Source organism: Chaetodon trifascialis, chromosome 24 (genome assembly GCF_039877785.1).
Source record: "Chaetodon trifascialis isolate fChaTrf1 chromosome 24, fChaTrf1.hap1, whole genome shotgun sequence".
In the NCBI taxonomy this organism is placed as follows: Eukaryota; Metazoa; Chordata; class Actinopteri; order Chaetodontiformes; family Chaetodontidae; genus Chaetodon; species Chaetodon trifascialis.
In genome coordinates, this window is record NC_092079.1 from 14067986 (window position 1) to 14092985 (window position 25000).

Sequence of the window (25000 nt, forward strand, 5' to 3'; positions counted from 1 at the left end):
GTCTGGGTGAGGCGGGGGGGGGGGGGGGGGGGGGGGCTGAGCTGGACTGAAATCAGCCTTGAGACTCGAGTGGACGGAGGTGGAGGGGTTAAATCGGACAGAGATAAAAAAAAAAGAAAAGAGAGACGATGCAAATGAGGAGAGAAGGTGGAGAGAAATGGGCCAAAGCGACGAGGAGCTGATCTCTGGGCTGAGACGAAATGCTCCAGCGATGCCATACAGGCACAGAAAAGAGGAGAAAAGGGGGAGGTCTGAGAGACGCAGGAGGACGAGGAGAGGAAGCCCCCATCCAAAGACAGAAGGACAGAGAGAGCAGGGACGGAGGACACGTCAGGACGCTCGTCCAAGATCTTTAAAGCAACTTTATGATCAATTAGGAAGCAGAGACACGAGGTCACATTCACATAATTGAACTGATAATTAACTGTCTGCGTGTCAGGCGGGGGTCCCGGGGGTCCTCCAGAGTCCCCCGGGACCAGGCAGACTCCACATGATGCTGTCATGATCGGGCGGGACGAGAAAACCTAAAATCAATAAGACCAACTCAGGAAGTCAGGCCTCAGCGTGACGAGACGAGAGCCTCCAGCGTCAGATCTGACCTCCAGCACAGAAGAAGAACCACAACAGTCTTCTTCTTTGGTAACAGTCTGCACATGCAGTGACCTCCGACCTTTGCTGCGTCCTTCACCTTCACGTTTCCATCACGTGACGGTCAGCAGGTGCACGACAGGAGGAAGTCCTCTGGACGTGAAGGAGGAAGCAGCAGCAGAGCCTGATGAGCGCTGACATTTCTGTCAGATTAGCTGGGTGTGTGTGTGTGGGGGGGTTTGGGTGGGGTGGGGGGCTCTAATGCAGAAACCAGAGCGGAGAGGAACTGATGAATCAGGATCTGGATTTAAAACACAGACCAGAGGTTTTACGGCGCCACAAAGGCCGACGCAGCGTTCAAGGGTCCACATAAAGTGTCGGTTTTATTCGTGCTGGAGTCACACATCTGTCCTCCTGCGATGAAGATGAGCACACTTCATCGTTCCACCCTCAACACGTCTGATAAACGGTGTTTTTGTAAACACCGCCGACGAGCTCTTCCTAAAATCCGCTCCCTCCTCTCCCTGAAGGAGCGTTTCCTCTTTCCGCGACGGCTCCTTCTTCTTCTGCTTCTTCTGCGGCATTTAACGCGTTAACGGACGCCGCCGCTTCCTCCTCAGCTCTTCTGTAAACGCGGCGAGCGAACGAGCAGCATCCTGAAGCCAAGCGTCTCCTCGTGGCTGGAGGTTTAAATGTTTACCAGCCGGCCGCCGCTCGCCGTGAACCCATTCCATCCAAACACATTACCCACAAACACGAGGAGGACCGCGGCCTCCAGTTCTTCCTCCCCCTCCTGCCTTTTCTTTATTGTATGAGCAATTTGCCGACTGGGCCAATTAGCCAAAGGGTGAGGGTGAGGAGGGCGGGGAGGGCGGGGAGGGCGAGGGGGCGCTCGGATTCATTTCTGCTCCGGGAGCCGGCCCCCGCTGGCTCACGGCGGGCAGGAGCCGAGCGAGGCCGGCGAGCGGGAGAGGACGGACGGAGTCACGCATGTACAGAGCGTTATTTATTTCTTCATTATTAAAACCGGGAGGGGAGGGGGCCGAGGACGGCGAGGTTAATCTGATGACTCAGGCATAAAGAATGTGCATTTAGTTTGTGCTTTTAGCTCGCATTAGCATAACCTCAGCGCCGTGACAAACGATGAGTGGCCCGGTGATTGGCTCGTGTCAGCCGGCTTAATGTCAATAGTAAATTGGAGGGCTTGTTAGGCGAGTTGGGGGCCGCGGCGGCGGGCAGCGGCGAGGCAGTCATGTACAAAATAATGTCTATTAGGACTAATTTAATCAAGGCCTCCCTTTTACAGATGAATTAGAATGTAGGGGCCAATTATTTTTCAGCGTTTGCAGTGGTCCTGCCTGTCAGGAGGCCGCGCTGCTGCTTCCTGTGTGTGTGTGTGCGCGTACGTGTGTGTGCACGTGTGTGTGTGTGTGTGTGTGCTGTTTAAAATGCAGGCCGAGGGGCCGGCTCATATCAGCGGGGGCTGCAGATAATGGCGGAGAGATGATGGCAGGCGGGATCAGCTAGTTAACCGACGCAGATGAAGCCGAGCTTGGCTCAGTCTGCACACACACACACACACGCACACACGCACACACACACACACGCACACACACGCGCACACACACGCACACACAGTGACCTCATGGGAAATCCACATTATTCAGGAAAATGACGCCCTTTTGTTGAAACGTTGTTTGGACTCAATAAAAACTTCATCGTGGTCTGAAGCTGCTGGAGTCGACGAGGCTGAGATTAACGGGTTTCTCCTGAACGCGGCGTCATTTTGCCGCCGTTTCCTCCATCACAGACTGATCTGATCTTTGACGAAGATGAAATTTTCTCATTTAAATATTTCAGCCTGAACAAACTGGACATTTAACATCTGAAAAACAAGAAAAAAAGGGAATAAAATGGGTGAAATTTTCCTGAAAATAAATCATCGGCCTGAACTGTGGATACACACACACACACACACACACACACACACACACACACACACACACACACACACACAGAGCTGAGGACGGCGTCAGAGGACGTCACTGATTGGCTGAAATCGAGGCTTTAACCCGCATCACGACGCGTCTTGTTATGACGTTTGCGGCTCGATCCGCCGCAGACGGCGCCTCTGATGTGACACGTGTCCGTCTCCAATCACACCAGTCCAATCTGTGTCAGGATCACACACTCCGGAGGGGTGTGTGTGTGTGTGTGTGTGTGTGTGTGTGTGTGTGTGTGTGTGTGTGTGTGTGTGTGTGTGTGTGTGTGTGTGTGTGTGTTTGATGAGTTTGGCTTTCATGGGGTGTGAGGATGGCCTGCCCCCTCCTTCCCCCACCATTGCCTCTGACCCTGGGGGGCAATTATCTTATGATGTGGGCCCCTTGCCCGCCTCCTTCCCCCGGTCGCCCCATCTGGTCCCCTGAGTCCAATCCCGCCGCCACGTCGGGGCCGCCGCCGCACCTGCACCCCGGCCCAGATTAAAAGCCCCCGGTCTAATTTTAAATCTGTTAGCGCTGGCCTTTTCTGAGGGGGAACAAGACTAATCTGTTCCCATAAAGGGCCTGATTCGTCCCTCTCCCGGCTCCCAGCGCCGACAGACCTGCTGCTGAATTATTACTGGCCGAGCATTCGTCATGTGGGGCCCGCTGTTAAGTGTGTGGTGGCGAGGCGGCGCCGCCGTGCGAAGCCCCGCGCGCTCATCCTTTAGCCGTCCTGAGTCCGGCTCATTTTTCTGCTGTCTAATTAAGGTGTGGTGCCCCGGCGCCGGCGTAGCTCCGCCTCCTCCTATTGTTCAGGTCATCACCGCTTCCTGTGACACCAAACAAGTCGTTTCCAGGCTCTTTGGGGAAATGCAGCCACGATTCGTTCAGAGGGTTCATCTTTCTCCAAAGGACCAGCAGTGACTGACGTCTCTGTCCTGATGTCTCTCCAGGTGTCAGCTGTCTCTGAACTGGACATCGCTCGGTTCATACTGTCCATCCCAGCAGAGAATAATCCGGTGGACGCAGTCTGCGGACACAAACACGCCAAGACGCTGACCCTCCACGACAGACCGCCAAAGGTCGGCGGTTGGCACGAGGGGAGGGCGGGAGCGCGAGGACACGGGAGGCCCAGGGGACGGAGGCGCACGGCCGCCAACCACCTCCTCCGTCCGGTGGCCAGGAGGCCGGATTAGCAGCACTGTCACTTGCTGTCTGCTCAGGCCCGCTAACGCGCCGTCACACGCAGCCCGAGCAGGCCTTGGGTGCTGGTGTTGATGCGACGCTCGACAGATAATTAAAACAATGAGCCGCGGCGCCAAGAACTAAAGAGCCAGGGTGCTGCGGCGGTGCCGGCCGAGCCAGCGAGCCCCTGCGGGCGCTCCACGATGGGCAGCGTGCCCAAACTTAGCAGCCCCTTCGGCGGTGGCATCAGCTGGGGCGCGGCACCAGGCGAGCGTGCCAGCCGAGGTGATGACGGCTGACCGCGGGCGGCCAGAGGTTAATGGGAACGTTTAGAGGATGGCTGAGTCTTTTTGTGGTTTGTTACAGAGAGAAAAGTAGTTCTAACAGGATCCCTCTGGCACCGCAGAGCTGGCAAGGTTGGTGTTCATCCACCCTCCCGCCTCACAGCTCAGTCCCCGCTCCGCCGTCCCCCGTCCTCGCACTGCGAGGGACGCTTGTCAACAAGTATCTCTCTTCACACGAGGCACTGCGGCGCTGAACGGGCGCGGCGAGACGCTGCATTAGCAGCGACGAGCTAAAACGATTAGCGCCGACAGTGTCCCCTCCTCGTCCCCGTCCTCGCCGGGACTGGCTGATGTTAACGAGACCCCGGCCGGCCGTCGCTGCGGGGAGACGGACGGGAGGAGGAGGAGCGGCGGCCTGAAACGGGAGGAAGGCGAAGATGAAGAGACGATGACAGCAGCTGGAGACGGCGGGCTCGGCCCTGTCACATATCTCATTGGACGGGGGCGTCGCCGCGGAGGCCGGCGCGATCTCTCCGACATAATTCCTCCCTCCGGTCCGGGAAGGAGAGGAGGAAAAGGAGGTGTTGAACACTAACGCACCTCCCTTCACCTCCTCCTCCTGACTCCATCCTCCTCCCAGTCTTGCTACCTTTTCTTTCCTTTCTTCACATCCATCCTCCCAAATTCCTCCTCCTCCTCCTCCTGTCTTCTGTCCATTCATGTCCATTTCCATCTGTTCCTCCTCTTCCTCTATCCAACCCCCTCCGTCTCTCCCTCTCTCCAGCCCCCTCCTGAACCTCCAAACAGGACCTAATTGGGAGGCGGAGTGGGGGGCCAGACCTTGACAGACAGGAGGTCAGTGTAATTGCTGCTGGCCATATTTAACATTAAGATAATCAGGCCATTAATTACCCTTTGGATCATTAAATCAGCCACTTGCAAAATGAAATTTCGGCCTCTATTACTCACTTGAGAGACCACGAGGGGAAGGCATTTTTCCATTCATCAGCTTCCCCCCAGCGTCCCCTCTCCCTCTGCCTTCCACTCCCATCCCTCCCGCCGCCTGGACAAAGCCTCCGCCGGCCTCTCCCCACACCTCCACCTCCGCCTCCACCTCCACCTCCATGTCATTTCAGTGATTTACGGTTCAGATTATTGGCGCAAATAAGGGCCTGATTTTGTGTATTTAAAGCCACATAAGAGAAATTTAAGCCACTAAATCATCATTTGAGTCGACGCGTTTCCCTCAAACGGACACACAGAAATGAAGTTGGTTCCACATTGGAGGGTTTCCCATCATGCCTTTCCTCTCACTCTGAACTGCCGTCTCCTCCCAAACAGGAAGTGACGTGTTTTGCTTCTTGTTTCTCTTAAATTAACAGTAGAAGAAGAAGCAGGGGGGCCCAGATTGATCCGTTGAATCTTTGTTGGCACCAAACGGACAGAAGCTCCATCACTTCCTGCATGAGCTTCAAAATGAGAGCATTTTAACATTTAGACAGCGGCCGACCTTTACTGTGAAAGTGGAAGTGACGACGGTTAAATAACACGACTGAACTGAACGTTTGAGTACAGCAACATCTGATTAGGACATGTTTGACGAAGGAGGACGCAGGAGGACGGCCTGGATGGACGGCTGACGCTACGTTGAGCTTATTAACGACGTCCTCGCCGCCGTGCTTTAAAAACGTCCCCACAGACAGCGACGGTGATGAAACCGGTGGCTGTATATCAGCACCTGCGTGGATTCGGTGTGTTTCAGCCTCGTATGTTCGCTGCTCGCCGACGTCTCGCAGGTTGATTTGTGGTTTAAGAGCAGCGGCGAGCGAACGCAACCTCGCCGCTTCAGCTTCCACATCTCATTTCACAGAGCGGCCGGCACTCCATAAAGCTGTCATAAAAGCTCCACGCCTTCCTCTCAGAGTGTGTGAGGGACGCGTGGACACGTCCAGGACCAAGAGGAAGACCGGGAGGAAGAGGAAGAAGAGTCTCTTATTTTGGAAGAAACAACTGGTGTGGAAACACGTGACGACGGTCCAATGATTCATAGATCTGGTGACAGAGAAAGAGTTTTTTTTTATTATTATTATTTTTGGCCTTTCTGGCGGTGGTGGTGGTGGGGGGGGGGGCCTGTAATGGAGAGCGGCAGCAGGAAATGAATGTTTTATCCACCACAGAAGAAGAAGAGGCAGTTTCTGCATCCATCAGCAATGATCACATCTTTGCTTCTGCATCTTTTCTGCAACGTTTCCGCTCCTTAAAAAATTCCTGGCATATTTTCTGAAGCGTAAAATGAAAAAAGCATAAAAACAAGAGGAGGAAACAAAGCTGAAGAAGACGGAGGGAGGCGAGAGGAGGAGCAGCACGAAGAGCACGGGAGGAGGAATGATGGAGCAGACAGAGACAGAGCGGAGGTGGGACGACAAACGGCGAGCCACTTAAGGAATGGACTGATAAATACTATCGACAGGACGGGGGCGGGGGTGGGGTGGGTGGGGGAGGGGCGGAGGAGCTGCGGTGGAGCGTTGCGGGTTAATTGAGATAATATTGACCTCCTCCTCTAATCTCTTCAGGGGAAACATGCTTCAGATTCATAAATAAATCCCAACATGAGCAACAATAAAAGCATTAGTGCTCTGATGGAGGAGGGCTGATGGCGCGTCGATACGCGGGATCGCTCTGCGCGTGTGTGCGTGTGTGTGCGCGTGTGGACGGATGTGTTTCGTATTTATACTGTGTTTTTCTGCAGAGTGGTACCCATACACACACACACACACACACACACACACACACCTGAAGCTTCACACAGCACGCATTTTCAGACACGTTCAGGAAAAAGTGCAGAGACGTCGTGAACCAGCGTTCAGTCACACAGACGCTGAAACCTGCTTTGTCCTCACGGACGTGTACCTCAAAGTGTTTCGTAGTACTTGAAAACTGAAGGAAATCGCCTCATTTGTTCACTTAAAGCTGGATTTTGTTTTTGTATTTGGCCGTATTTAAATCTGGAGGAAGCAGTACCGACAGATACTGCAGGTACACAGTGCAGAGTACTCGAACTGTGTGAAATAATGTCAGAAATCCTGAAAATGTTTAAAAGAAAATTAAAAACTGACCTGAAATAATTACTTAAAAACTCCGGATACTTCTCATTTCTCATGTCACTGCTTCTGCTTTCTGTTCCAGTCGTAGTATTTTAGTAGTATTAGTAGTATTTGTGGTGTTGCGACGTTTGCTTCAGTACTGCTTCCTCACCCTGCTGAGTACATGTACTACAAACTGTGTATTTGTTAACATGTACTCATTGTGTTTTGTCGGGTTAAAATGTGTTTGTGTTTGTGAACATATCCGTACACAGCGTGTGTGTGTACGTGCGTGCGTGTGTGTGTGTGTGTTGGGGGAGTAATTATAAGGTGCTTCTGTTGACTAATGAGCGTTAGGGGGGTGAGTGCAGGGGGGAGGACGGGGAAGTCGATCTTTATGCGGTTGGCAGTCAGCTCTAATTTGTTATGATGGCTGCTGGCTTCCTAAAGCTGCATGGCCGATAATTACACACCACACACACACACGCACGCACGCACGCACGCGCACACACACACACACACACACACACACACACACTAGCACACACACGCAGGCATGCAGGTACACACTGATCAACACCAACGTCACGCTAAAGTTCACCGATTTGTTACTATCCCCTGAAGTCTACACACGCACACACACACACACGCACAGATGCACACACACACACACACACGCACAGATGCACACGCACGCACACACACACGGGCTGGTCTGTCAATATGCAGCACACGCAGGGTGAACCCTGAGTCTCACACACTGAATCGCTGCCCCCTGTCTGCAGCTGTCAGCACTGCACTGACACTGAGACACACACACACACACGCACACACACACACACACACACGCACACACACGCGCACACACACACACACACACACACACACACACACACACACACACCCCGGTGGAGGAATGTAACTCAGTACATTTACTCTGTGAACTGTAGCTCAGTACACTCTTGATCTAAATCTGATCGGTTGTGGATTAAAGGTCTCAGCCGTGTGTTCAGAGCAGCTGAAGCCCTTCGCTGATTGACAGATAATTAATTGGCGGCAGCTCTGACGATCGTTAACGGTCGTCCGTCATTAAAACATTTCATGGAGCGACTGTTGTTCAACGTCTGGACCGCGGCCCGTCTGAAGCTCGTTTCCTACCTGCTGGCGTCCGGTCCAGGTTTGAGGCGGCCCTGGGTGTTGGCCTCCCACACGCTGTTGGCGAGCTCGTTGCCGATGGCCGACATGACCTTGATGAGCTCCAGCGGCCACTCGTCCAGGTCCAGAGAGCGGACCCTGGACAGGTGGGTGCCCAGGTTCCTGTGGATGCCCGAGCACTCGATGCAGATCAGGGCCCCGAGGTTCAGGCTGGCCCAGTCCGGGTCTGGACGAGCAGAGCAGAGGAGATCATGTTTTCACTCTGTCAACACACTTCATGCACACGTTTTCACTGGTCCAATCCTGTCAAACTGTCTGCTGTCTGATGAAGGTGAAGCTAAGAATTCTGGGTAAATGCTGAAAAGTTAGCAGTTAGCATAGCATGAGGCTCCTTATAATTATATGAAGATGTGCAGATGATCTACGCTGCACGAACCTCTGACCAAGAGATTAAAAGAGCCACCACCATCACAACCACCTCCTCCTGCACACCTCCACCTCCTCCTCCACCCAAACACCACCTCCTCCTCCACCCTGACGCGTCTGGTACTCACTCTGCGCTTCACAGTCGGCACAGCGACCGTTTCCTCGAATACTCCTGATGGTCTGCAGAGCCATGGCCTCCGTCTGGCTGGTCAGACGAGACTGAGAGGAGGAAGACAGACAGGACTCAGAAGAGTGAAGGAGCAGAGAAGACACAGAAGACAAACCAGCGTGTGGACGGTGTCCTGTGACTGAAGGTCAGAGGTCAAGTCGACTGCTGTGAGACCAGAACTGAGGAGCCTGAACTGAAGCTAACATGGACTCAGATTAAAGAGCTAATCCTCACATTTGACAGTAACCTTAAGAATGGTGAGTTTTGATAAGATAAGATAAGATAAGATAAGATAAGATCATCATCATGAAGTCTTCAAGGCTCCAAACACTGATGACAGCTGTGATTTTGGTCGTTCTGCCTCTTAAATGTGTTCAGCAGATCGTTTAAAATCTAATTTGTTTGAGCTGGAACTGAACTCCCAACCAGCACACACACACACACACACACACACACACACACACACACACACGTGCGCGCGCACGCGCACGCGCACACACACACACACACACACACACACACACACACAGGTGTGTGCAGACGTGAGTGGAGCCGACGTTGCTGCTGTTTCAGGCTAAACTCAGGGAATGAAGGAATAACACAGCAAACAAATGGAACGGGGGATGGAACGGGGGGGGGGGGCAGTGAAAGGCTGAGAGCCTGAGGCGTCAACACAGCGGGCCTCGCCCGAGCGCCGGGCCGCCTGCTGCATGTGCAGGTGGAAAATGGCAGCGCTGAGGCTGAAGCTGAGCCGCAGTAATTACCACTGTAATTATGTGAGAGTGTGAGTGTGTGTGTGTGTGTGTGAGTGTGTGTGTGTGTGTGTGTGTGTGTGTGTGTGTGTGTGTGTGTGTGTTTCTACCATATCTGGTCACTGCAGTGATGAACCACTTCAAACACTTCATATTCTGGCCTCAGCGCTCCGGGTGCTGCCCGGTGCCGCTCACCTTGTTCTTGCTGCTCTCGCAGGACTGCAGGCTGGCCAGGATCTGGCTCTCGATGACCTGGACCCAGGCGTCTCGCTCCTCGTACGACGTGGCCTCAAAGTGCCACGTCTGGCCCGTCAGCGACACGATGGTGAACTCGAAGTTCTCCTCTTGTTCTGTGGGACAGCAAACGGAGGTCAGAGCAGGAGCAGACACAGAGCGATCAGAAAACGCTTCACCTCGGCCGCTCGGTCGACGCTCTGGCCCAGAGGAAGGCTCAGTGTTTGGCTTCAGGGGGTCACAGACCGCAGAACTGAGCTTCTGAACACGTTCTCATGTCGCATTGAGTTCAGAAATGTTCCCAAAGTTAGAGACAATGAAGACAATTCAGAGTTTAGGAACATGTCGGGACCCTCAGCTTTAAACTGCCTTCCTGTCCTTCAGACCATCCCTTTCGAATCCCACTGCTGCTTTACGAAACTCTGAACGGTTTATTTCTGCTCTCCTGTTACGTTATGAAGCGTCCAGCTGGTCTGGTTCAGGCCTGCTTCCTGTCCCCAGAGTCAAAACCAGCGCTGGACAAGCAGCATTCAGGTTTTTGACTCACCGTCATCGATTCCTCAAACTGTCCATCAGTGGATGAAAAGTGTCTTTCCATTGACAGAAACTCCTGACTGAAGGACACCTGTTGTCCTCGACCCACCACTGGTGACCTGCGTGACCCCGCACCCTGAAGCCAGGATGTCACCCAAATTACGGGCCCCGTGTCCCCCCTCCCCTCCCCCATGGGCCCCCCAGCCGTCCTGCCCTCCCCTCCGCTGACATGTCAGTGGGAGAGGTCAGTCATTACAATCAGGACCTGCTGGAGGGGGGACACATGGATCTATTACCCAGAACCCCCCCCCCAGAGGGTAATGGGACAATCAGGAGTCAATTAGACCAAGTGTGTGTGTGTGTGTGTGTGTGTGTGTGTGTGTGTGTGTGTGTGTGTGTGTGTGTGTGTGTGTGTGTGTGTGTTTGTATACAAAGAGATTCAGTCCTGGACTTCCTGAAAGCAGCTGTAGAAGTTCTGCATGTTCTCACATTCAAAACAACATTAAACAAACCTGCGACTCAAACTCGGTCCATGAAGATGAATGCTAATCAATAAATATCAGTAAACAGCTGATCTTCATCAATCATTGTTCGCTCAGTTGCCACAAAAGCGTCTCACAGTCCAGCATCGTTTCACTTCACTGAGCACTTTCAGACCTTTAATCTCGGCTGGTTCAAAACAAACAGCAGAGGTCCAAACTGAAGGTCCACCAACAAGCTTCAGGAGCTCCAACCAGCATCTGACGGTCACTCTGGGACTTCTGCCGTGGAGCTTTTAGCCTCCACGAACGACAGATTCTCAAGACACGTGGAAAACTTTGAAGACATGGAACCAACAGCTCTGTGAGCTGATGCTACCGTCAGGTGTGGCTGAAAGCTTGGAGAAGATCGTAAGCGGACCTTTGAGTTGAGATAATTCGGTCAGGAATTAACATCAACGCTCAAGAACGACTTTATTTTCGGGTAAAAGACTGAAGTTTAGCCGCGCTGCTCGTCTTAAGCTCTCACAGGACTGACGGATGTTAGCGTTTGGGAACAACTCGGCCACATTTGGAAACCGTTAGCCAGGTGAAGCGGGGGCACGGCTGAGAGTCGGTATCATCACCACATGAGATCAGACAACAGCCAGCTCCTGTTTACAATTAGCCCCAGAGAGGAGGGAAGGGATGGGGGAGGCGGGGGGGACGCGGGGTAATCGCTCTATCAAAGGATGGCCTCCAACTCGGCTGATGATTCCCAGGATTCTTCAGGTTCTGCTGCTGAGACCCTCAACAAAAGCACATGAGGAGGTTTTATCCCTGAAACACGCTCCATGAACGGAAAAGGAGACGCAGCATCCAGAAAGGCGCCGGGCGACGGCAGATCTCAGCGCGGAGCTCGGTAATCATTCATGACACTTTCAGGCGAGCGTTTCTGGAAGCGGCAGCTTCATGACGTGTGCCGGGAGTGAAGCAGTGAAAAGATGAGAGGTTTAATCAGTCGGAGAGCGGTCACGGCCGGCCCGCGAGGGAACGACCATTTGCTCTTCCTCAACTCCAGTCATTTGGCTAATTGGGAGCGTCTCAGAGCACCGGCGCTGAAGTTCCCCTCTGGCTTCGCTCTGGATAATCAATGGCCTTGTCCGAGGAGAGGAAGGACGGAAGGAAAGGATGGAAGGGAGCGCCCCGAGGCCAAACGAAAGCCTTCCACTTCCAGGATAAAGAGATTGAAAACACCTCTGCTGACCAAAGTTTCCTTTGCTGAAGATAACGCCGGATCGTTTTCATCTCTGAGGTGCTTCAGGCCACGGCGGGCTGAGTCTGATGAGCTGGTGTTAATTAAAACTACTGTTTACAGGGGCTGCTCAGCTGCTCAAGGTTAAACCTGACTTTTGTTTCACAGTGGCGGCTGAACGCCGTGTCCGCTTCAAGCCCGACAGTAAAGATCTGATGACGACCAACAAGCACCTCCTGCTGCTCGTCGCGTCAGGTTTCTGATGGTTATGGCGCGCACCTTGTTTTCCTGCCTCCTCACTGAAGGGTCAGGGATTCAACACGTGCCACCAATCACAACTCTGTATTTAAATGAAGGCAAACTGTACATGATGCAGCCAGTGAATGATCATTTTCCAGAGTGTATTTTGAGGCTCCTGGGTCTACATGACAGCCCACCCATCAAGCGCCGGTTGAGCCCCGCAGGGTCAAGAGCAAGAATCCCATCATAATTAAATTCCCATGATTCTCTGTTTTCAGGGGGAGGGAGTTTGGCTGCTTGACAATTATGGAAACCAACAATCCAGAAAGGCCCTGCCTCTCCGCAGCGTAAATTAAACGCTGGATTTAAATGCTGCACGCTGACCCAGCGCACCACGGCAGCTAATGAATAAAACGAGGGGGGCATCAGGCTGCGCAGCTGAAGAACCACTCCCCCAACCCAGTTTTCAGCTGAAAACCCCCCCAGCTGAGCCTGTGCTGCACAGGAAAGGAAACCCACATGCAAACTAAAGGTGCACCAATTAGGAGATTCACAGAATAATCGACTATCAAAGCTTTCAGTCGACAGGCTGCTTCCTGGTCGGCTCATCTGTGGTTTCAGCACTGTGCAGCGCTAAAGCACAACCAAACATGGCTGTTTGTCTCAAAGCTCGGTGGAATACTTTTCCGGAGTGGAGACGAACTATTCGAACCACTGATTCCTGTTATGTTGTGTTAAATTAGCAGAATTGAGCATTTAGAGAAGGACAGACTCCCATCACGTCGTCAGTGAAGTCAAACAGGAAGTCCAGCTAAGACAAGCCTGCTACAATCTCTTCGCTTCTAAGAGCCAATCAAGGACTCTATTTGTACGATATTTCACCTACCCACAGGTTGGTCCCGCCCACATTAGTTAACCCTTTACGTGGTGTTTTTGAGCCCTTGTTGGTGAAATGATCATCGTTACGAGGTGAAAGGTAATCATCTTCTTGACCACTGAAGGCTGCAGCCACGAATGGTCATGCACGTCAATATTTGGCATCATCTCCAGTCAGAACGGGGTCGTACTCAGGAACCTACAGAGGATCAAACTCTGACAAAGCCTCGGGACGCCTCCGTCAGCTGATGAACGGAGTGGAGCATTTGGCAGCTTAAGAGCTTCAAAGACAAGATTCATCAATGGACACGAGTCAGGACCACAGCGGTGGACGGACATCGCAGCCCGTCAGTCAGTCACTTGTTCCTGAGCAAACAGGTGAAGTTTAAGTTTCTCGATGCTCAGAGTCGCTGAATATCTGCGCTTCCTGCTCCACCTGCCCGGCCTCACAGGACTAAACTCACGCACGAGACGACGAACACTGCACAAACACCACAGACGGCGAGTCAGCCGCGCCGTATTGGTAATTACCGCCACCGCTCTCGGCTACTGTGGGCGACATTCACACAGAGAGAGGTGGCGCCGAGGCAATTTGTGAACTCTGACACGGGTAACCTTTAGCGGCAGAAACAGAACAAACCAAATATACAGCATTTACAGGACGCGGGTGGGGGGGCATGCATACGAGCCTATCATCCGGGGTGTGAGGTGTCGAGTCGGCCCAGTGGGGGGGTGTACGTGTGAGTGTGTGTGTGTGACAAGCAGGATGGTAGGTGCAATGAGAGGGGAGGCGTGAGGGAGACAAAAGGGGGCCTCGGGAAACACAAATTAAAAGCCTTAAATGTCACCGCACACAGTATTGCTTTGCGACACAGGTCATTACTCCCCATATTATTCGCAGCCTTTTACAACATTAATAACCTGGAAAATATCGCAGCCGATTGTTCCGAAGTCGCTCTGAAAAAGAAAGACGTGGCTCTGATTTCAGGTGCAGGAGAAGAAGCCGTGATGTCAGGCGTATTCGGGACTGATTGGAGATGATTTAACCTGTTCGGAGGCTCGATCGTGCAGACAGACGGAGACACAAACAGGACAACACCTGCACCAACAGCTGGTGGAGTTCGCCTTTCAGTTTTAAAGAAACAGCAGAAGATACATCAGAGCTCATGTATCAATCACACCTGAACAACATCCCACACTCACTGGACGGTAACACCACCGGACAACGCATGCTTCCACCTTCCCTGCAGGGAGGGTGCGCTTGTTTGCTTGTATCCTCACAGGTGAGGAGGACGGGGCAGAAGGATGCAAGGGGGGACAGACGCCATGACAGACAGGTCAGGTGACTCAGGCAGGAAGACTGTCCACCACAGTGTGTCAGACACGCCCTGAGGAAGCACCGATTTGAGGATTTGCATGTCAAGAACAAACTGAGGCTACGAATGGACAAAATATGAGTACGGAAGCTTTTCTGGACGCCTCTGATTCTGGAGGTACAAGCTGATTTTTGTCGGACTGTCCTGCGATCTGTGTCTCATCAAAGGTTCAAACCTTTCTGTCTTTTCACCTGCCAAAATAAAAGCACGTCTACATGTGAGTTCTTGTATGTGTGAATAAGTTCAGACCAGCTCAAGCTTTACGTGACTCTTCCTTCTTTCTCGAGGCTTGATGAGGTCAAGAGGGGTTCAGAGGAAAGTCTGGAAAATTAAAAATGGCTTCCTTCCTGATAATCTCAGAATCACCTCAGGACCCTCGTGGAGGGTCTTCATCTTAGACATCTAACTGCTTCCCTCACAGCAGACGTAGCCCAGTTTAAACCTGCATCGAGGCCTGTTTTGACACTGTGAATCGCCAAATTACTGCTTGCCGGGTGAAGCGCGTTTCCCCAGGGCGGGGTGCCCCCCCGCAGTGGTCGGGGTCAGGGTGGGGGCGGTGGGGGTCCACCTGTCTGTCACAGGTCCACCACAGCAGTGTTTTTACCTTCTGAGTTGTGCAGACTGTTGGTGTAAATGCTGCGAAGGCTACCGACACGATTAAGTTTCCACGCTTTACGTTTGGCTGCGTCCCCCGACGGCAGGAAGAGACAAGAGACAGAACGACAGAAGAAAGACAAAACAGAGAAGGAGGGACAGAGCAGAGGGATGAGACGACACGCACAAGAAAAAACAGAGAAGAAGAAACAGAGGAGGGAAGAGAGAGACAGGAGTCAAAAACGGCAGCGTTGAGGAGGATTGGTCCATGAGAGAGGGGGCGTGGCTTGGTGTGGGAGGGGCCAATGAGCATGAGGAAGGGATGAGGGTAAGTTTGCAACATAACAAGAGCAAGACAACAAACCTGTCAAACCTTTTTCACTGTTCTGGCACCAGAAATAAACTAAATTATCTCAAATGAAAACATTCAAACCCAACAAACACTAAATGAGCGCAAAGTAAACAACAACATAAATAAAAGCTGTTATTCAAACGAGGGGTGTCTCAAATAATAGCCCCGCGTGAACAAACAGAGGCGTTCAGCTGTATGATCGCACGGCATGGTGAGTTCAAATAATTTCCTATTATTATTTCCATTTAGTGTTAAGAACTTCCTGCAAAATTTTCACATTAAAAGCCATCTGGAAAAGACTATTTCTCTCTGAGTTTCTGCAAAGCTCTTAATGTGAAACATCAGAGCTGGAAGTGAGAAAAAAAAGCTGCAGATGAGAAGTGACTGGACAGACGAGCTGATTGATCGATTAGGAAATAAGATTAAATCATTGTTTTTCTGACGGACCATCTTTGGGTTTTGGGCCGTCGGTTGAAGCGTTGGACGTTAACCAAACATGCAGCAGGTTTAAAACAGAATAAATCAGGTAAACTTCACATTAGCAGATGTTTGCATGGTGATTTTAAGGCTCCGCTGCAGCTTTGATTCCTTTAAGGCGGCTGAGCTGCGAGCTATGCGACCTCTGACCCCTGCTCCTTTTAATGCTGCGAATCAAAGAGTACAGCCTCGGTAATATTTACTCCCCCGGGGCTACTGTGAGCATTTGCAGGGGATGAAATACAGTCGTGCGAGAGGCGACGTCGACACTTGAAATGTTACTGTGCTTGTTCCCCCATCGCCCCTCCTTCTTCCAGGGGAGGCGAGGCGAGTGACAAGCGAGGGTTCGTCCATTTTAAAATGAGCCAAACACGCCGAAGCCGCTCGCTGCTGTGGGGGCTGCTCGAGCACATTATCGTCGAAAATGAACCTGAGCCGCTTTAAAAATGTCACAGGTTTGATGCCAGAGAGAAGCGCTGAAGCTTGAAGCTCACGGACGGCAGAGCGTCAGCTCACATGAGGGTCCGTCAGAATGTTCTGAGAGCGAAGAAATACCTTATCGTCTGTCTGAGGAGACACGTCTAACAAACGCTTGCTTTTATTTTGAAAGGAGCAGGGAGGAAGAGAGGCAGTAAAACTTTAATATGTGCAGGAAATGTAAAATCTGCTGATAAATACCAAAATTTGAAACGTGTGAATGAGGAAGTCTAGAACCCAAACACGACGTCATAACTCTGACTAAATGGTTTTCTTTTGATTTTGGCAGCTCTGGGCTTCCATAGCTCTGTTTACAGTTTTCTAAAAGTTTCACACAAACTAAAACAAAGATGTTGAACTCCTGAAGCTACTGAAGAAACGGTGAAGCAGGTGGTCAGCAGCTGACTTCAGGTATCTGCTGGACCACCTGGACTCTGGCCCACAGAGCCCCCTTTGTTTCCCACCTGTTTGACCCCCGCTGACCCAAATTGACCCGTGATGGCGAGCGGAGGCCATCTTCCTGATTAATGACGACTTTAAGGAATTTACGCTACAATGAGGCAGTCAGAGGCGGCGAGCTGCAGGTGCACGTGCAGCCAATCGACAGACAGGCTGACGACCGACACACACACGCGCACACACGCACACACACACCTGCTGTGAGGAGTTTCTTGGTCGAGGAATCAAAGCAAACACTGAAACACTCTTCACAACCAGGAATGTGTGCAGCGATCCTGCTGTTACCTGTGAGGGGCCGCTTCAAATACCTGAGGCTGTGTGTGTGTGTGTGTGTGTGTGTGTGTGTGTGTGTGTGTGTGTGTGTGTGTGTGTGTGTGCAGGTATTTGGCAGGTCAACTTTCAAAGCTCCAGGATGAAGGCAGGGCATCAAACAGCAGCTAGTTAACGAGAACTGAAGCTGCTGAGGAGGCTGTGATCAGCAGGGTTCACCTGACACAGGTGTGTGTGTGTGTGTGTGTGTGTGTGTGTGTGTGTGTGTGTGTGTGTGTGTGTGTGTGTGTGTGTGTGTGTGTGTGTGTTTTCATAAAGCACAGGGATAAAACATAGTGCCATTAACAATTTTTTTGGTTATCATTGACAAATCTCTCGATTATATGTCAGAGTAAATGTCGCGTTCTGTTTGAACAAAAGTCCAAAACGGAAAAATATTAATTCATTATCATAAAAAAAACTAAAAAAAGGGTCAATCAATTATCAATATTGGCTCATTGATCAAACGACTCATCATCAAGATATTCCATCAGCATCAACACAACCTTAAAGAGATTCTTTACTCTGAAAAACAGTCAGTCATCGGATACAAGAAACCGAGCTGAAAGGCCAGAGACCAAGACTTCAGACCAGGACCGGGACCAGGACCAGGACCAGGACCAGGACCAGGACCAGGACCAGGACCAGGACCAGGACCAGGCGTGAGCCCTGAAGTCCTGAACGTGACTGCAGAGCGAAGACGAGCAGCTCGCTGAGATCATGAAGAATTATCTTCCTCATCGTTCACTCAGTCAGCAGTATAGAAAACATCAAGAGCCGGTGATGAAGAGGAGGAGAGACGATCCCGCCGCTGAAGCTCCGGCTGTGTGTGTGTGTGTGCGCGCGCGTTGGTGTGGTCCTACCTGGGGGAGCTCGGCCACAGAGGGCGGTTCCCCCTCATGAATTACCCCGAGCCTCGCTCTGACACCAGATACTTCACCTGCCCGCCCGGCGTGACAGGCGGCGAGCCGGCGGCCGGCGAGCGCGCTCGGTGCTTAATGGCTAAATTGGGAAGACTGTTACTAATCGCTTACTGAATAATGAAAGTGACACAGCTGATAAAAGATTTCAATACGGTGGATTATTTATAATATTTCACTTAAGCCTCTCCGGCTGACTAATGGGGGCGAGGCGAGGAGCTCAGGAAGAGTGTTTAGAATAAAATGGTCAGAGGGAGGAAGAGGAGTAACTGTCCTGATGGAGGGATGACTGCGAAGGAGAAGAGGAGGAAAACAGGGGGGGGGTCGACGGTGAAGAGACAAAGAAGACGAGAAGAGAAAAAAGAGGAGCAGAGGAGGGAAATGAGGAAGGCAATAAAAGGAGGAAGAAATGGAAAGAACGGCTGGAGGAGGAGAGTGCAGGGAGCAGAGGAGAGGGATGAAGGGAGGGTGAAAATGGAGGTGGAGGGAGGTGAAACAATGAGAGGAAGGAAACAGACAGACATGAAGAGGAGAAAGGAAAGGAAAGGAAAGGAAAGGAAAGGAAAGGAAAGGAACGGAAAGGAAAGGAAAGGAAAGGAAAGGAAAGGAGGGAAATAAAAAAGGCAGGAAATGAAAGATGAGAGAGAAGAGGAGACAAGGAGAGGAGAAAAATGAGGAGGAGGAAGGAGAGGAAGAAAGAAGACAAGGAGACATGGAGACAAGGAAAGGAAATGAGAAGAATGAAAGCGAAGGAATGCAAAGAGGAAAGAAAATGGAGGACAGGAAAAAGAAGGAGAGAGAGGAAAGCAGCGAGGTGAAGGAGGCGAGGAGGAGAGAAAAGCAAACAAAGGAAAGCGAAGGAGAGGAAAGGAAACGAGAGGAGGAAGAAGAGGAGGAGGAGGAGGAGGAGGAGGAGAGATGAAAGCTGATGAAGCGTCGATCCGTCACTCAGGCAGCCACTTGCCCTGTCAGCTGCTTGATGCGTCCGTGATGGAGAGACGACCATTACACATCTGCCGCCACCGCCACATCTGTTCAGCCTGCCGCAGCGTGTGTGTGTGTGTGTGAGAGAGAGAGAGAGTGTGTTAATCAGTGTATGTGTGTGTGTGTGTGTGAGAGAGAGAGTGTGTTAATCAGTGTGTGTGTGTGTGTGTGTGTGTGTGTGTGTGTGTGTGTGTGTGTGTGTGTTTGTCATAATGAAACAAAGCAGAAATCTGAAGAGAGCAACAGCGAATCAAACCACAGAGCTGTGACTGGACCCAAAACCAAAACCCAAACCTGGTCTGGACACATCTCCCCTAGACTGTTAGAGCCAGACCTGAGACCTGAGACCAGACCTGAGACCTGAGACCTGAGACCAGACCTGAGACCTGAGACCAAAGACCTGAGACCAGACCTGAGACCTGAGACCAAAGACCTGAGACCAGACCTGAGACCTGAGAACAAAACCCAAGACCTGAGACCAAAGACCTGAGACCAGACCTGAGACCTGAGACCAGACCTGAGACCTGAGAACAAAACCCAAGACCTGAGACCAAAGACCTGAGACCAGACCTGAGACCTGAGACCTGAGACCAGACCTGAGACCTGAGAACAAAACCCAAGACCTGAGACCTGAGACCTGAGACCTGAGACCTGAGACCTGAGACCTGAGACCTGAGACCTGAGACCTGAGACCTGAGACCTGGGCTAACACATTTAAACTTTCTTCCCTCCATTACTGACCATCAGCCCGTGTTTATGTTTACTGCTAAGTGGCGGCGCCCATCACGACCCCAAAGGTCCTACATCTAGACGGACACACCTGCAGAGGACATCAGACTGAGCTCACAGGTGGATGTGGTCTTCGGTCCCCTCGCACTTCACCAAGCCACATGGATCACGGCGCCGACCGCGAGGCCGAGGTTATGTTACAAACTGATTGACGTCACAGCAGAGACAGAGAAGAAGAGATCCAACGGGATGAAGAGATGAAGGGCTGAAGGAATGAGAGGATGAGGAGGTCCGTCCCTCTCAGCGGAGGGACGGAGTCTCAGACGATCACATGACTGCGTTTCCCAACCCTGGTCCCAGAGGACAGCAGTCCAATGTGGAGACGACCCTTCAGCATGAGTCTGAAGTACACATACACGTACGTACACAAACTACTGTGAGGTATTTCACTATATATAACCTCAGGAGTAAATATATGTAGTTAGAAGTATTTGGAAGTATACATAAAGGTTATCATGTAGTATAGAAAACCTTTAAAGTACAGTACGTACAGATGTTTGGATATACTGGGAAGTATGTCAGTCTGCAGATATTTGGGAGTATTTATGTATATTTGGCCAGATTTGGAAGTATTTAAGTACACACTGTAGATATTTAGAGGCATGTGAAAGTATATCAGATCCTGAAGTATCTGAATACTGCATGTGACCGTCAGACTTGTTTCTGGGGGGGGGCATTTAGCTGTCGGACCCGGGCGGGGAAAGTGTGAGGCGAGGGGGGGGGGGATGGCGTTACCTTCCGCAGTACCAGAGAGGCCGTCGGCTTTGAAGTTGCTGGTGCTCTTCTTCCTCCGGTGCTTCTTGCGGTTGGCATGCGGCGATGGCGGCGGCTCCATCTTGGGACTGGTGGTGCTGGAGATACTGGGACTGGAGCAGACCGAGTCCCCCAGGCCCGTGTCTGCAAAGTCAAACACACCCTGACGTAAATGTGCAGACCTGATTGGATCTGATGACACCTTGGTTTTATTGTGAAACAGGAAGAACTTCATCAGCCTGCTGGGTCTCTGCAGACCTGTGCTGGGCGGGCGGGCGGGCGAGCGAGGCCTGAGCGCAGGCAGTGGAGCCTCTCTCTCTCTTCACGGCGGCCGCTGACAGCTGTGACTAGCGGCGGAATAAAATAACATTCAGCTTCCATCAATATCACGGCGCGGCGGCGACGCTGACGTGGGCGCGGTGCGTGCGTGGAGATGGAAACACATGTGCACAAAACACACACGTGTACACACGAGCGCTCGCCCGCCGGCCGGCCGCCGCGCCGCCTGTGCGGCAGACAGCCCCAAGGACGACCATAACTTATTTTACAATCGTTTAGTCTCAGCTCAAGTGGAAAATGTGACAACTTATCTCTGCTGACAAGACGCCGTCCCCGAGAGTGCAATTAACCGCCGTGGATTAACGGCCCTCCCATCTGCACGCCGCGCTCCATCCACGTCACCCCGCCCCCGCCCACACCTCCACCCTGAGCCTCCACACGTCCTCCTCCCGCCGCCCGGCTGTCCCTCCGTCCCTCCCTCTCGTCCTCGCTGTCGTCTCCGGTGGGTTTTCCCTCCGCTCTGAAACACAGTTTGGACTCCAGCTGCTGCGACCGCAGGAGTCACGACCTCACTTCCTGTTTGCTGTCAGCTGAGACGCTTTTAGGTTTGTTCAACTTTCAGGAAACTAGTGTTTAAATGATTAAAAACCCTGAAAACGTCCAAAATGTTTTTAACAGAAGTCACATTTTTCTGGTCGTCATGAGGAGCTGAAGGAGTCGACAGAGCTGCTGAAAACCTGGAGACTGTAACTGAACTGACTTCAATAAACTCTGTGTGTGTGTGTGTGTGTGTGCGTGTGTGTGTGTGTGTGTGTGTGTGTGCGTGTGTGTGTGTGTGTGCGTGTGTGTGTGTGTGTGTGCGTGTGTGCGTGTGTGTGTGCGTGTGTGTGTGTGTGTGCGTGTGTGTGTGTGTGTGTGTGTGTGTGTGCGTGTGTGTGTGTGTGTGTGCGTGTGCGTGTGCGTGTGTGTGTGGCCCCTGGGAGTCCACTGAAAGCATTTCACAGCTTTAAACACTATTTGAGGAAGGCTGGAGGGCACAACACTGACGACAGAGCTGTCAGTCAAGCTTATTGTCACGGCAACACACACACACGCACACACGACCTGACAGCTGTCAGTCTTTGCATCCTGCTCTGTGTGTGTGTGTGTGTGGTCTTGGATAAGGTAAAAACAGCACACACACACAGTTCAGGCTTAATGGATCAATGGGAGACAAATGACAGGCCCCCTCGCGGAGCTGCGTGGTGGGGCCCTCTGTGGTGGAGCTGCGCGTGTGGACCTGGTCTACAGGAGGCAGCTGCATCATGACATCATCAGTGACTTTGAGGACTTGTTGTTTTGATCTGAGCCGTCAAACTTTGACGTTTCTGAGGGTTTTCTGCTCGCTGTCCATCAGGACCACCGCCCGGCTCTCTGCTCGCTCTCTTACCTGTGCTGACTCCGGAGTTGGCGATGACGGTGGCGTCGGTCCACTGGTCGGCGCTGGAGACGGAGTAGGAGCGCTGGTGCATCCCCTCCAGGCCGCGGCTGTTGAAGGACACCAGGCTGACGCCGCTCGCCATCTGAGACACCGACGAGCTGCTGGTCACCGAGCCTGAGGGAGGAAGAGGGTTTAACACTGAGAGCAGGACGGACGGCGCGATGAAGAGTCCCGACGCAACATCAACGTCTGCCTGCAGTTAGCTTAGCCGCTGAACCCCCCCTTTGCTTTCCATCTATGGATTATCCATATTTATGTCCTGCTTCTCCGCATATCAATACCAACAACCCACAGACACGACGAACATCCAATCAGTCTGCTGTCACTGATCAATGAACAGCAGCTTCACACGTCGCACGGCGGGAATCGCTGAAGCTCCTCACGTTAAAACCACCACGAAAACAAACTGAAGGGAAACGAGTTCAAAGACCACAGAAGAAGTCTGAAGGAGCTCAGAGCGTAAACATCAAACACTTTCACTTCACTTCCTGTCCACACAGGAAGTGTGAAGGTGTCACATGGTTTAGATCGTGTCACAGGTCAGACCTCCTGTACAGCTCTGGGATCAGCTGCTCCTCCTCCATTCGAGGAGTCTGCAGCTAACGGGCGAACGCCGCGACAGGAAGCTGAGCGGCACGACAGGAAGTGGAACAAACCATTCCTGGTGATGAACCCGAAGGAGGAGCAGCTGCTGTCATCTCGGCCCGCTGGAAGAACCGATGCGTTTCCTGTTTCCGCGGCGCAGGCGTCCAATCACAGCGGACCGTGTCGCGCACACACATGGAAACATGAGGCGACCATAAAAGGCAGCTTCCTACAAGCTGCTGCTTAAATCAAACCCTTGAGTCGGTAAGAGGCAGCGCGGCCAGCAGCCGGGTGAATCATCCTCCTCCTCCTCCTCCTCCTCCTCCTCCCTCGCTCTCTCATTACAGCTCATTTCTTGGAGCTGGCTGAGTGGAGCCAGAGCTCTGATTGCATTAATATTCATGACAATAATTAGTACATGGAGTACGGCTCACTGAATATTCATGCTATTAGCTCGGGCCTCCAGGATCCCTGCGTGTGTGTGTGTGTGTGTTTGATTTAGCCGCCTCATAAGAGCTGCTTTCATGTGTGTGTGCGACACGGAGGAGCGCTCGTTTCTCTCCACCTTTTGTTTTACGGCGTCTACGCTCAGGTGGAGAGAAGCGAGGCTGAGCTCCTGTTTTTATCTCTTTGAATGCTCAACCTTTATCGACTCGACGAGGACAAAACGCGCTCGTGTTTATGATCAGAGCAGCGATTAGCGGCCGCTCGTGTTGGTCTAATTGCTGCTTGTTCCTCAACATGTTCCGCCCCTCTGAAACGTGCCGAGTGCAAAGCCACGTCACGCAAAATCCTGGAGGATCTAAACGAAGACATCAGACGTTTTGGTCAAAATGAAACGTGCTCGTCTCACCTGGAGTCTGTCCCAGCTGCAGGCTGCTCATGTCCTTCGTCAGGCCGTTGGTCTTGGGGCTCGGCACGGCGGCGCAGGTGGACACGGCCCGCGGCGGCCTCTTGCCGGGCACCTTCACCGTGGTCCTCAGCAGGTCGATCTCCTTGCCGTGGACGTTCTGCATGTAGTCCTGAGAGAGGACGGGGGACAGACTGAGGTTTAGATCTGTCAGAGACATCTGTGAAGGCTGAAGCTCCAGACTGAAAACAAGACGGCGGCTAAAAACGAGTGAAAATAACACAGAGTCTGGTTGGACTGGGAGACATGAGAGCGTCCATTCATTCATCAGTTAAGGTGAGAACTTTCTGTGACTTCACAGAGTCTGAAGATTACAGGAAATGAAAACGCAGGAAGTGAAAGCAGCCGCTGACCAATCAGAGGACAGTATGCATGATGTTTGGGAAAGTGGCTCCTGGACATTTAAAGCGTCAGCGTTTAAATAAAAGGAATAAAGAGCAGAAGAAGAACACCACAGACTGATCGCCATCGCGGTGGCGGTGTGTCTGCAGTGGGAGGGGCTTACTCTGGACAATAACGCAGCTCAGTCTCTGAGCTGTACAATGGAGACAAAGACACACTGATCCCTCAAAGCAGCGATGAAGTGGCGGACCACGCCGACTCTGATTGGCTCCGCCCGTTCACTGACACTCCTGAAACACGACCGCCCGCCGCCTGCCGCCACGGACACCCCCCGACGACGAGGTCTCCCCAGTCTGAAGGAGGCGGATCAGAGACTCGAATGAAGGGACAAGTAGGAGTGTTAATGATGGACGAGAGGCGCTCGTTAAATCCACCCCCCCTTCCCTCTGAGCAGGGTGGAGTGTCAGCGGTGACCCGAGAGGAGCAGGGCATTGTGGGAGGTCGGCCTCCTCTTCAACATGAAGGAGACGGGGAGAAACAAAGCTCACGCAACCCACTGGGACGGATCAAAAGCACCGCGTGAGACAGAGCGCCACCGCAACGCTATCTTTGTGAGGACCAGCACCTTCAGACAGGAAGGCGAGGACGTTTGGACAACTTAATAAAGCGTGGACATTTAAATTACGTGAGGAC

The 25000-nt window shown here is 52.2% G+C and overlaps 2 protein-coding genes across 9 annotated transcripts in view; both read right to left on the bottom strand.

Moving 5' to 3' along the window:
- Positions 1-25000, bottom strand: part of agap1 (ArfGAP with GTPase domain, ankyrin repeat and PH domain 1) — a 105598-nt gene that overhangs the window by 8920 nt on the left and 71678 nt on the right. For 4 of the 8 annotated variants that reach the window (XM_070958001.1, XM_070958000.1, XM_070957996.1 and 1 more), the window contains 6 exons: positions 23909-24077; positions 22420-22584; positions 20694-20855; positions 9820-9974; positions 8832-8922; positions 8281-8503 (listed from right to left, as the gene is read on the bottom strand). In XM_070958001.1, the coding sequence (XP_070814102.1) occupies positions 8281-8503; positions 8832-8922; positions 9820-9974; positions 20694-20855; positions 22420-22584; positions 23909-24077 (965 nt within the window). Of the gene's footprint in view, positions 1-8280; positions 8504-8831; positions 8923-9819; positions 9975-15201; positions 15280-20693; positions 20856-22419; positions 22585-23908; positions 24078-25000 lie in introns of all 8 variants that reach the window. The other 4 variants (XM_070957999.1, XM_070957998.1, XM_070957993.1 and 1 more) reach the window with 2 other exon arrangements.
- The window catches only part of faimb (Fas apoptotic inhibitory molecule b), a 93094-nt gene continuing 74684 nt past the window's right edge, over positions 6591-25000 (bottom strand). Inside the window, exon 6 of the mRNA XM_070958062.1 lies at positions 6591-6604. The gene's annotated coding sequence lies outside the window, so the exon portion shown is untranslated. The remainder of the gene's footprint in view (positions 6605-25000) is intronic.